Source organism: Pan paniscus, chromosome 16 (genome assembly GCF_029289425.2).
Source record: "Pan paniscus chromosome 16, NHGRI_mPanPan1-v2.0_pri, whole genome shotgun sequence".
Lineage (NCBI taxonomy): Eukaryota > Metazoa > Chordata > Mammalia > Primates > Hominidae > Pan > Pan paniscus.
Window position 1 is genome coordinate 63592460 of NC_073265.2, and position 12054 is coordinate 63604513.

The 12054-nt window shown below is 51.8% G+C and overlaps 1 protein-coding gene across 3 annotated transcripts in view; it reads right to left on the bottom strand.

The window, feature by feature from the left end:
* CYP11A1 (cytochrome P450 family 11 subfamily A member 1) overlaps positions 1-3697 on the bottom strand; it is a 30913-nt gene extending 27216 nt beyond the window's left edge. Inside the window, exon 1 of one of the 3 annotated variants that reach the window (XM_003811110.6) lies at positions 2480-3697. In XM_003811110.6, coding sequence (XP_003811158.1) covers positions 2480-2748 — 269 coding nt within the window. In that variant the 5' untranslated portion in view covers positions 2749-3697. Of the gene's footprint in view, positions 1-833 lie in introns of all 3 variants that reach the window. The other 2 variants (XM_034939129.4, XM_008963477.5) reach the window with 2 other exon arrangements.
* Positions 3698-12054: the final 8357 nt, after the last annotated feature.

The following is a 12054-nucleotide window of genomic DNA, read 5'->3' on the forward strand; positions in this document are numbered from 1 at the left end:
TAGGCCTAGGAGAGAGGGGGAGGAAGGAGAGACCCAGCGGGGAGCAACCTCCCAAGCCCAGCACTCAACCTTGAATAGGGTGGGGTGCGGGGTAGGGGGAGCTCCCTGCCACCAACCAGCTATCCAAAGGGGCAGTTTGGACTTTAAAGGAGTTGTGAGAGAGGGAGGGAGCAGCTGAAGCCCCAACACAAACAAGCCTGCCTTCCCACCCACCCCCAGCCCAGTCATCAAGCCGGCCAACACACCTTACCCTTCCCTCTTCGTGACTGACCCATTGGAATGCTCTGAGTTGTAAAGACCTTTCACTTAAAGGAAAACGTACTGTCCCTCCTGGTCTCCCCTCCCAGCCCCCAACCACCCCTACGCCACCTCCGTTCCCTCTCAACCGGACTCTTAGCAAAGAAGCCAGGTGTGGCTGAAAGGCTGCCCACCGTGGAAACAGCTTTAGCAGTTTTCCCAGGAAAAAGCCACAAGCCCTGGAGGCACAGAGGCCCAAAGACAAAAAAAAAAGGCCTTTCCTCCTAGCAGGAAGCAAGCCCGATTCTTGGGAAAGGGAAGGGACAGACTCAGAGCCTCAGGGCCAAGGGGTGAGATCCAGCACCCCAGCAGGACAGGAATCTAGCTGGGTGACCTCTCTGAGCCTCAGTCTCCTCCTCTGACCATGGGGACAACAAACTTCGCTTGCAAGGTGTGCGGAGGGTAACGGATGTAGGGAGGCATTTAGTAGGGCTTGTTCTCTAACCACCTCTCTCCGAGAGTTTCAAAGGGAGTGGGATCTGGGGAAGGTTGAGGCCTCAGGCCTGGGAACTAGGAATACTTTCCCTTTTACCCACCACCATCCCAGGCCTGGAAGAAGATCAGAAGTTGGACAGGAGAGGTCCGGCCGCGCGGACGTCACCTTAGCGCGCCACTGTCGGGTCCGGTGGGCTCGGATGAGCTCGGGTGAACGCAGCGAGCGAGGGCAGAGGCCAGCAGAGGCGAGGAGCGGATGCTGCAGGGCCGCAGGCCGGGCAGAGAAACGCATACCGGGTCGCTCCCTGCTTCCCCGCCGCCTCCTGGCAGGGCCAGCGAAGCCAGTGCTCCAGCGCCCCCGTAACACCTCAAAGCGCACGGAGTCCGTGTTGGGGAACTTGGCGGCAGAGTGACTGCGACCTAGGAACCTGCGGTGGGGCCGCCGCCGCCTCCGCGGGGCCGAGCGCCTGGACCTCGCCCTGAGGTAAACGCGGGTCGACCCGGGGGGCGGATGCGCTCGGGCTGTGTCGGGGGGAGGCGGAGGTGAGCGACCCGCGAAGAGCGCAGGAGCAGGCCGGGGGCCACGCGAGGGCGGACCCAATTTCGGAATAGCGCGGCCCGGGCGGCGGCGTGCGCTGGGAGGAATGCTGGGTCTGTCGCTAGCGCCAAACCTGACCACGCTGCGACCTTTTCACTCTGTGCTCTGAACTTCAAATCTCCCTCCCCCGATTTTTTTTTTTTTTTTTGAGACGGAGTTTCACTTTTGTTGCCCAGGGCGGGAGTGCAGTGACATGATCTCGGCTCACTGCAACCTCCACCTCCTGGGTTCGGGCGAGTGTCCTGCCTCAGCCTCCCGAGTAGCTGGGATTATAGACCCCCGCCACCATGCCCGGCTAATTTTTTTTATTTTTATTATTTATTTATTTATTTTTGTAGTAGAGACAGGGTTTCACCATGTTGGCCAGGTTGATCTCGAACTCCTGTCCTCAAGTGATCAGCCTGCCTCAGCCTCCCAAAGTGCTGGGATTACAAGCGTGAGCCACCGCACCCGGCCTTCTCCGAATTTTTAAAACTCGCTGGCTGGGCTGACAGCTACAGGGCCAGGAATTCAAAACTTAGCCTCACCAGTCTCCCCTCCTCAGACCGAGGAGGTTGTTTTGTTTTGTTTGAGACAGAATCTCACTCTGTCGCCCAGGCTGGATTGCAATGGTGCGATCTCGGCTCACTGCAACCTCTGCCTCCCTGGTTCAAGCCATTCTCCTGCTTCAGCCTCCCGAGTAGCTGGGATTACAGGCGCCTGCCACCACACCCAGCTAATTTTTGTATTTTTAGTAGAGACGGGGTTTCATCATGTTGGCCAGGATGGTCTGGAACTCTTGATCTCAAGTGATCCGCCCACCTCGGCCTCCCAAAGTGCTGGGATTATGGGTGTGAGCCACCATGCCTGGCCAGACCTGGGGTTTGGACCTGTTAAAGAGCTTCCTTACAGATGGCTGGCGGTCTTGCCACCAATTGTTTCAAAAGTAGATGTCTGCTTTAGAGTACTTAAGACATTCGCAGATTCAAATGTTGAATTTTGAAATATCCCTGATATATTTCTGTATTGTATTACCAAAAAAAAAAAGAAGAAGTTAGACAGGAGTTTGGAACCAGAGAACAGCCTGTTGGGGTAGTGGGGAGCACAGCAGGGCTACACAGGCCCCTCCTCCTCCCTGTCCCTTCGGCTCCCACCCTCTGCCAGGCTTACCTGTAAATCGGGCCATACTTCTGGAAATTCTGGACATGGTGAAGGTGGACTTTGTGTGTGCCCATCTCCCTCCAGAAATGGTACAGGTTTAGCCAGCCATTGTCACCAGGAGAGGGGATCTCATTGAAGGGGCGAGGACTGCGGGTGGAGATGCCAGCTCCCTCGCCAGTGGGCACCCTGAGACGCCCCAGCCCCTCCCTGGGGGCACTCAGAAAGGTCTGGCAGCCTTTGACCAGGACTGAGCGTGGGGGAAGACCCTTGGCCAGCATGCTGTCCCCACAGCTGTGACTGTACCTGCTCCACTTCAGCGGGGAATGCTAGGATGACTGTAGCCCTGGGCCACCAGGGCCAAGATTATAACTACCAGCTCAAGGCCATACCAGAAGCTGATAAAATGTTCACGTCCTTCCTCCTGCTGCAGGCTCAAACCCGCAGACAGCTCCTCCCCTACTCGGTATGAAGGTTCAGTCTGGAATTTCTGCAGCGTGAGGTTCTCCAAAGGACAGGGAGACCCCTCTGTCTCTGCCCTCAGTGCCAGCCCTAGCAGACTCCTGAAATATCTGCCTGTGCCTTTGCCTGAGCTGGGGCCTCCCACTGGCCCCTGCAGCGGAGTCCATGACCTGGCAGCCATTGGTCAAGACTGCAGACAACCTGTGTCTGGGGGAAATGAGGGGCCCAAGAGAAGGTCAGAGCTATCTTGCCAGCTTGGGCAACATACGTCTTAGTTATGGCCCCACTGTATAGACACACATCATTGAACAACAGGGATAAGTTCTGAGAAATGCATCCTTAGGCTATTTTATTTTATTTTATTTTATTTTATTTTATTTTATTTTATTTTGAGAGAGTTTCACTCTTGTTGCCCAGGCTGGAGTGCAATGGCACAATTTCACCTTGGAACCCTAATCCTCGTCATCTCTCCCCAGTTGACCCAGATTTGGGGCTGTAATTCAGTACAGCTGACTCAGAGGGGCTCTGGGTCCCTTGAGCTAAGGTCTGTGGTCAGGCTCCACTCTGGACACACTCTAAGACCTTGGCAAATCTGGTTGCCATGGAACTCAGGATGTCAACTCTTCCCTGTCCACACACTTGATCTGTGCTGCTTTCCCCTCAGAGCTGCTTCCATACCCCCTCCCATCATATCATATCCCCAGACCCATCCTTCCAGCCCAGTCAGCCCCCACACCCACCCCCCATCACCCTGCACCTACCACTTTCCCAAACAACAAGGGTCAGTCACCTGTAGAGTTTTCAAGTCATTTCAACAAAATTACAGCCCACTTGGTAAAAATGTGTAGGTCAGAAAACACACATGTGCCATGTAGAGCATTTCATGACAGCAATCTACACTATACCTTATACTTATCATTGGAAGGTACAACTTCTTGCTTTTTTTCCCCAAAATCTTATTTTCTGGCAAATAAGGCATTTAAAACACACATCTAAGAGACAGAAAATAGACTGGTGGTTGCTTAGAACTAGGGGGATAGAGGGATTAGAGGGTGGGACATAAAGTGTGTAGGGATTCTGAGGATGATGAAAATGAAAATATTCTAAAGTATATTGTGGTAATTATTGAACAACTCTCTGAATACACTAAAAGCCATTGAATTGCATACTTTAAATGGGTGAATTGTATGGTGTGTGAATTATATCTCAATAGAGCTGTTACCAAACACACACACACACACACACACACGAGTGACATCCTCCTGGCCTCTTCTGTTGTATGTGTCAGCCCATAGATCACCCACAATGGCAAAAGTTGTCCTTACACAGCCACTTGACCCCAGACTCCAATACTGTTGAACCACTTTCAACAAATTTAGAGCAACAGTTTTTAGAAGAAAAAAAAAAAGTACTTATCAAGAGTGGTTGTTGCTCTTCCCGCTGGAGTGACCACTACCTCATCAGTCACGAACCTTCTGATAAAGAGAGTATGGAGAAAGCCTGTTTTGCCTCACTGATGACCTTGAGCCTGGAATGACATCAGCCAAGGAAGGCAGTGTCTCACGAGCAGCGGCAGGGTGATGAGCTTCCACAAAGAAAAGCAGTCTTCCAAGGACTGGTTTTTCCTCCAAGGGTCTCAGCACTGAGGTGACATTTATAACTTTCTGACTTAAAGTCAATCCCATTGTTCTACGCAGCCCCACATTCCTCCCTCAGAAGGAGCCCTAATCGATGTGGCATGGAAGAACTTGTGGTCCTCTTGGCAGCCACCCCAACTTCCGTTCAGGCCTCCGCACCTCCCCCAGTGTTGTGGGGCACTGACCGCCTCCCCAGAAGTGGCCCAGGCTGGAGGTTATTGCCTCATCCTCTCCAATGGCCACGGTCACATGACAGCATAGGCCAGCGATTCAGTTTGGGCCAATGAAACACAAGGAAAGGTTTGCTGTGGCTTCTGGGAGAATAGCTCCCTCACTTCTCTGAAAGAGCTTCCAGAAACACATCACTCACCCCAAACAAGGCTGAGTGTATTAGCTGTTTACTGCTGCTTAACAAATTATCCCAAAATTTAGTGGCTTAAAACAATAAATGTTTATTATCTCACAGCTTCTGAGGGTACAGCACCCAGGAGCAGCTTTTCTGGGTGACTGGGTGACTGGGTGGCTGGGTGGCTGGGTGACTGGGTGGCTGGGCGGCTGAGTGGCTCAAGCTCAGGGTTTCTCACAAGCGGCTGCCATCCCTGAAGCTTGACCAGGGTGTAGGATCAGCTTCCAAGCTCAGTGGATTAAACTGGCCCTGCTTCAAAACTTTTCAGTGGCTGTTTCAGGACTATTGAGAAGATTAATGAATGATATATACATTTCAAAATATATATATTACACATATACATGTGTATATTACATAATTTTTCCCTCCCTCTCTCTGTTCTTGCCAGTGCCCAAACTGAAATTTTCACCCTCTCAAAAGCGATGGGAAGTTAGGGTCCAACCCTCACCAAGCCCCTTACGATGGGCAAGTGAATCCTCTGCTAGGTGAGGTTAGCCTAGTGCTCGACTATGCCTAAGTCCTTCTTGGCTCTCTCAAGACAGGCCCATACTTACAGTGCTTTCTCCTCCCACTCCTGCCTCCCACATTCTGTAACTATCCTATCATTCTCAGAGTAGAGGGTGTACACATTTAGACCCATCTATCTAAACGTTGCCTAGGACGGGGAACGTGATTTTGTTCATTGCAGGCAGCTTGGATGGATAAACAGAAAATCCAAATCACAGACTTAAAGAAGATAGAAGTGTATTCTCTCTCCCATAAAGGATTTCCAAGGCTGGGCAGTCCAGGGTGAGTGTGTCAGTCCCAGCAAAATGCCAGGCTCCATCTTCCTGCTTCACCACTTAGACATTTGGTTGGCATTTCTAAGGCCACCCGATGGTCCAAGCTGCTGCTGGAATGTTAACCATGTTGCTGGCCAGAAGGCGGAAGAACTCAAGAAGACCAAAAGGGGCCCTCCCTGAAGAGCCAGCTTCATTTAAGCCCCTTCCTCAAAGTCCCACACGAGTCCAACCACATCTGATTGGTGGGAACTTAACCACATTGAGGCAGGAGAATAGGGAATTAGGGCAACCAAGGATTAAGGTAGGAACAAAAGAAAAGCAGGTGCAGCCAGTTCACATAAGCAAAAGGAACAGCAGGTACAGCCAATTCTAGGCAGGATTAGGCAACATACAGGCCACATCTTCACTTCTGTGATAACCACAGGCCAAGTCTCCACTTCAGCCTCTAATTGGTCATGGATCAATCCTTCATTGGATGTAACTGATTGGAGGCCTCTGGAGGGCACAGGGGGTGTTCATGTTCTTTAGCTTAATAAAATCTCTAATTGAAGGGGCTCCTGAGCCACTTGCTCGAGCCCACTCTTGCTCTGTGAATTGTACTTGCACATCTTCAATAAATCTGTGCCTTCATTACTCCATTCTTTCGTTGCTTTGTCTTTTGTTGCTTTGTTTGTGCGTTTTGTTCAATTCTTTAACATGCCAAGAACCTGGACAACTCAGTCAAGACCTTCCATTCAGTAACCACATGACTGTACCTAGGTACAGGGAGGTAGGTACAGGGAGGCTGGACAATGTCGTTTTGCTCTGGATGGCAATACATCCGCTAGCAGAGGTGCTGGCCAGACCATAGACATAATAATACAGTTTTGTATCATGAAACAAGCAACGGTTTTGGAGCCACATGGATTCAGGTTCAAATCCTAGTTCAACCACTGAGTGGTCACGTGGCATAGGGCAAGACACTTGAGCTACTTGAGACTTAATTTTTTCATATTTAAAATGGAGATAATCAGACCTGCCTCTCAGAGCTGTTGCAAGATAAAAAAGCACTTAAAAGATTCAGAGGTTCTCAGAGTAGCCCACCTAATATCATTGCGTTAAACACCACCCTCTTGCTCAGCTTAGGGTATGGACACCATACATGAAAATTAGGTGATTCTTTCCCTGTTTGTTTTCACATGCACAGCTCAGGGTATTTCACTAAGTCAGATGGTCCCCCCGACTCCACCCTATTTCTTCCTCTGAGGGCATTTCATCTGTTTCGGTGCCACCCCACTCTAACAGTTTAAAGGGAGGAGGGAGAGGCAAGGACCTAAGATGTTTGTAGAGAAATCAGCCCTAGAGATGGGACTCAAGGTTATGGCATTTCTCAGCTTAAGTATCAGATGTGGCGTTAAAACTATTATTAAATAGATTCCTTTTGCTGTTTGGGGTTTTTCCTGTTTGTTTGTTTGTTTGTTTGGCCTTGGGAGGGGTCATGTGGCCATATGGTAAAGAGACATTCCCAAGGAAGGAATGAAACACAATTGTTCCTGCCTGGGCCAGGGCTTATGTAGTCAGGAATTATGAAGACTGAATGTTCTGTGTCCTGGAGGAAAGGGGTCCCTGCTTTGGGGACTGTTTCTTTTTATGGATCCTGGGCTATTCCTTCTGTCCAACAAGAGTGAAATGAAGGGAAATACGGGACAGAGTTGACATAGCTTTAGGGGCAGGAGTAATTGGGGTGAAGGAGGGGAGAAGACTGGACCCAGAAGTCAAAGGCCCAGAGCCCCCGGTAAAGGAGTGTTGCCAGGTTGGGGGCCTCTGCAAAGGGCATCTCTGAGGGCTGTTCCTAGGGGCCCACCCATTGCAGCCCTCCTATAAGAACTTAACTCCACATGGTGAACTGGAACCTGAGCCCTAATCTTAGCTACCCAGGGCAGCCTCTCCCTGCTCCCCTAAGTCCTCATCACTCCTGTAAGTCCAGAGGAGCCCCCACACCCCAACTTGAAGGGTGAATGAGTACCCAGGCACTCCCTGCCTGGGTGCACACTGTGGCTCCCTGTCCCCCTCTATACATTGCCCAGGCTGGCTTTGAACTCCTGGGCTCAAGCAATTCTCCTGGCTCAGCTTCCTGAGTAACTGGGAATACAGGCGCGTGCCACCGCGTTCAGCTTCATTTTTATTTTTACAGCTTCACTTCACTTCCTCAGTGCAAACATGTTAAAATATTAAAAATTTGCTGTAAAGTTTTTGAAAGGATATTTATAATTTTGCTCTTGAAACCATTTGGCTAGGAGTAACTGATTTAAATTACAATTGGGAATTCTTGTGAAATGAGAAAAACCTAGCCCACACATTCTTTCAGATGTAATGAAATTTTTATGAATACTAAATTTAACAATTAATGAGGTTGATATAATGTTACAGTTGGACACTTGATTAAGAATTTATTGATTTCAATTTTGCAGTGTTCTTATTTGAGAGCCAATCATTTTTTCTTCAGCTGTGAAATATTCACATGGGCCCTTGGGAGGCCCCCGCTGCGGACTTTTCTAGCGGGCAGTACATAAGTAACCAGGCCAACAGCTCTTCCCTGTCCTCCCCCTGACACACCTCGCACCCCTTTACACAGGCACATAAGGAAAAACACCCATCGTGGCTGGACCATGGAGACAGAGTCCAGTTCCAGAGGAGGAAGAGGATGGGGCCCGTCAGACAAGGGCACAGAAGCCATGCCATGCCATGTCATGTAAGCAAGAAGCTTCTTACTGCAACCAGTGACTGGGGCTGCTAAGGGCACTAAGATTCAAGACCAGTGAGCCACGGAGGTTGGCATGGGCACCTCTTCCCTCCTGGGGACAGTAGGTAGTGGGGGCAGGAGGGGAAGGGCCACCTGCCTGGTTTACATAGTCGGCCACAGAGCGGTGGCCCACACTTATTCGACGACTATAGCCTCAGTGTTCCAGGCAGGTGTGCATGGGACCAGCGGGCTATGAGAGGCTTCCAAGTGGCACAAGGACAGCACCCCACAAGGAGAACATGAAAAAGCTAACACAGTAGCACAGGCAAGTGCACAGTGCCGCAGCCTCCCCTCCGAACCAGAGGGCGGAGTGGACTGAGGCCACCCTCAGCCAGGTCTGCGGCAGAAGCTGAGGCAGAGAAATGCCACTTTGTCCTTGCTCCAGTCTCTCTCTCAGCCATTTATATACCGCTTCCTTCACTCCAGAGCCTCAGCCGGCGCCTCTCAGATCAAACCTCGTGCCACTAGGTGGAGCCAAAGCCCACAGCAACAGCGCCGGGCTCGGACACCCAGCCGCCCGCGTGCAGGAAGGAGGTGGGCTCGCGAGGCAGGGGACTGGGGGCCCCAGGCTGAGTCTGGGCCCTACCGGGGGGCCAGGAAAGGAGTGGGAGAGCCAGCCACAGCCCACAGTGGACTTATTTGGTTTACATGGTCCGTTCCGTCCGAACTCGCACTATAGGCTAAATGGTCCCAGAGCCAACCCCGGCAGCCGCAAATCCCCGTTTGTCAGATAAGGAGGCTGAGGGCCTGAGGGGAGGATCCAGGAGAGCCAGAACAGGGCTGAAGCCAGAGCCCGCGCCCCTGTCCACAGCGCCTTCCCCTGCACCGCTTCCGGGATGTATCCCCTGCCCGTGGGGAGGGCGCACGAGAAGAAGGTGCGGCTTCCAGAAGGGAGATCCTGGGAGCGAGGCCGGGGGACACGCTTGGCTCCGGAGCCTACGACTGGCTCCGGGGCCCGATCCGCAGTCCCCTCCAGCACCTCCTTGTGGGGGCCGCAGCTGGGATGCTGGCTTCGGGCGCCGGCGACCCGAGCAGCGGAAAGCATCCACCTGCAGAGGCTGCGGTGGAGGGGCCGGGGCGGGCGCGGACCCGGAGGCGCCGCATTGGACGAGGGGGTTGCTGGGGTTCTCGGATTGGCTGGCCATGAGGGGGCGGGACCAAGGCCAGGGCTGAGAGGCGTGAGGACCTGGAGCGTGAACGCGTGGTGAAGGCGCAGAGACCTGGCGCAGGTGTTGCGGAGCCTTCTGAGACTGGCCTAAGCTGCAGAATTGATCGAGCATCTGGAGTGGCCATCGGCCGTGTTGCCCGCAGACACAGGTGTGCTGCGACAGACCAAGCTCCAGGGTCCCTCAGGTAGCCAGGTGTGCGGCACAGCTTTGTCCCTCCCAGAACTCAGTTTCCCCAGCAGGGGGCCCGGGGACTATTCCAATCCAGTACTCTGGCCTGCCCCTCCCCTCGCTCTCACTGACCTCCCAGCAGCCAGACCAGGTAGGTATCCAGACTCCTTCCTATCCTGCCCCCTGCCCCGCTCCATCCTCATCTTTCCCTTAAAGAAACCTCTCTCCAAGGTCCACGGTTACATCACATACAGCTTTGCACACCCAGTGCCCAGCACAGAGCCCCCACCCTCTGTGGTTGTCCTTTCGCCTCTCGCAAGGTCCATGGGAGCAGGGGACCAGGCTGGGACAACATGTGGCCCCACCTGGTTGCTATAAAAGCTCAGGTAAGGAAGTTTACAGAAATATGTTGGGGTTACTGCACCTGTAAAAAGTGAAAATGGCCAATTATCATCAATGTCAAGAAGAAAAATTGCCCTTGTTGCCCTTTCACTGTAGTAAAGTGCTGCTTCCAACAAACCAGCACACAAATGCCAACCACAGGTGCATTCCGCTTGGGAGGATGGGGGAGAAACTAGTTGTTTGACTCTGTACAAGAACCAATCACCAGGTTTCCTTAAATGGCACACTTTCTTTGAAATCTGAAGCAAGAAATTACCTCTCCGGACACAACCAAGTTCATCTCGTGTCCTCTCAGGACATACAGCCGGGCTCCACTAGAGGGCAGCAGAAAGATGGAGATGCTCGAGAGAAAAGGAGCCTTAAGTTAGTTCTCACCATCCACGGAGGGTGTGAGGAACCCAATAAAAACCGTACTGGTATTAGTTCATATTTGTTGACTGGTTACTCTAGGCCAGCCATCCCTCTGACTGATCTGTTAAAAAAATTAAGTAATTTGGGCCGGACGTGGTGGCTCACGCCTGTAATCCCAACACTTTGGGAGGCCGAGGTGGGTGGATCTCCTGAGGTCAGCAGTTCAAGACTAGTCTGGCCGACATGGTGAAACACTGACTCTATTAAAAATACAAAATTAGCCACCCATAGTGGTGCATGCCTGTAACCCCAGCTACTTGGGAGACTGAGGCAGGACAATCACTTGAACCCAGGAGTGTGGCACTGAGCCGAGATCGCACCACTACACTCCAGCTTGGGCAACAAGAGCGAAACTTGGTCTCAAAAAAAAAATTAATTTGATCCTGCCATTAACCCTATCAAGGTGGATACAATTGTGTTAACCCCATTCTACAGCTGAGGAAAAAAACAAGTTGAATAACTTGCCTAAGGTCACACAGCCAGTAAGAAGCAAATCTGGGATATGAACCCTGAAGTAGAGCTATAAATCTGACATTCATAAACCTATGCAATTTTGCTTCCATTGAAGAGGGAGGGAAGGATGGCGAGCAGAGGTGGCAGCTGAGGCCCCCACAGATATTACCCTTGTGGGCTCTTTAAGGCCAGTTCCAGAAGCAGGCACCAGACAGGAGCATCTAGCTAATTAAGGACCTTGGGTCATCAGGCAGGTAAGGTCAGAAAATCTGAGCTCAACCTGCACATAAACCCCACACACCTTGCAGGAACCTGTCCTAGCCCACCCATCACCATGGGTGGCCCAGCTCTCCAATACCCTGGGTGCCTGCCACCATGGTGAACCCTTGTAACCACTGTGTCCTCTCTGGCTTAGATGTGTGAAATTGACCTTGACCCACTCTCTTCCTTATCTTATAGGCAGCCTTGCCTGCCTCCACCATCAGCCAGGATCGGGCCTCCTCATGTCAGTCAAGAAGATGCCAATCAGCAGCAGCAACTGCTGCCAAGAAGCTGGAGTCCAACAAGGATCAAGGGGATGCTGGTGGGATCCTTTCCAGGGCAACCTTGAGAAGAGTGTCAGGCCAGAGCCTAATCCTTTCCTGATTTTCTTCCCAATTTAACATTTACTGAGCCACTACTGTGGGCAGGCCCCTTGCTGAGTGCACAAGGGGGACTTGCTGGGTGATCTTGAGCACACTCTTTACCACCCCCACCTCAGCTCTTGGTTAGTTTCTCTTCTGTAAACTAAGGTTGCAGAGACCAGGAGTTCTTTACTCGGGACTGAAGGGTCCCCTAAAATTGGGTGTGTGTGAGAACATCTTCTGGGGCAGGGTTTCTCAGCCTCAGCACTATTGATACTTAGGGCCAGATCAT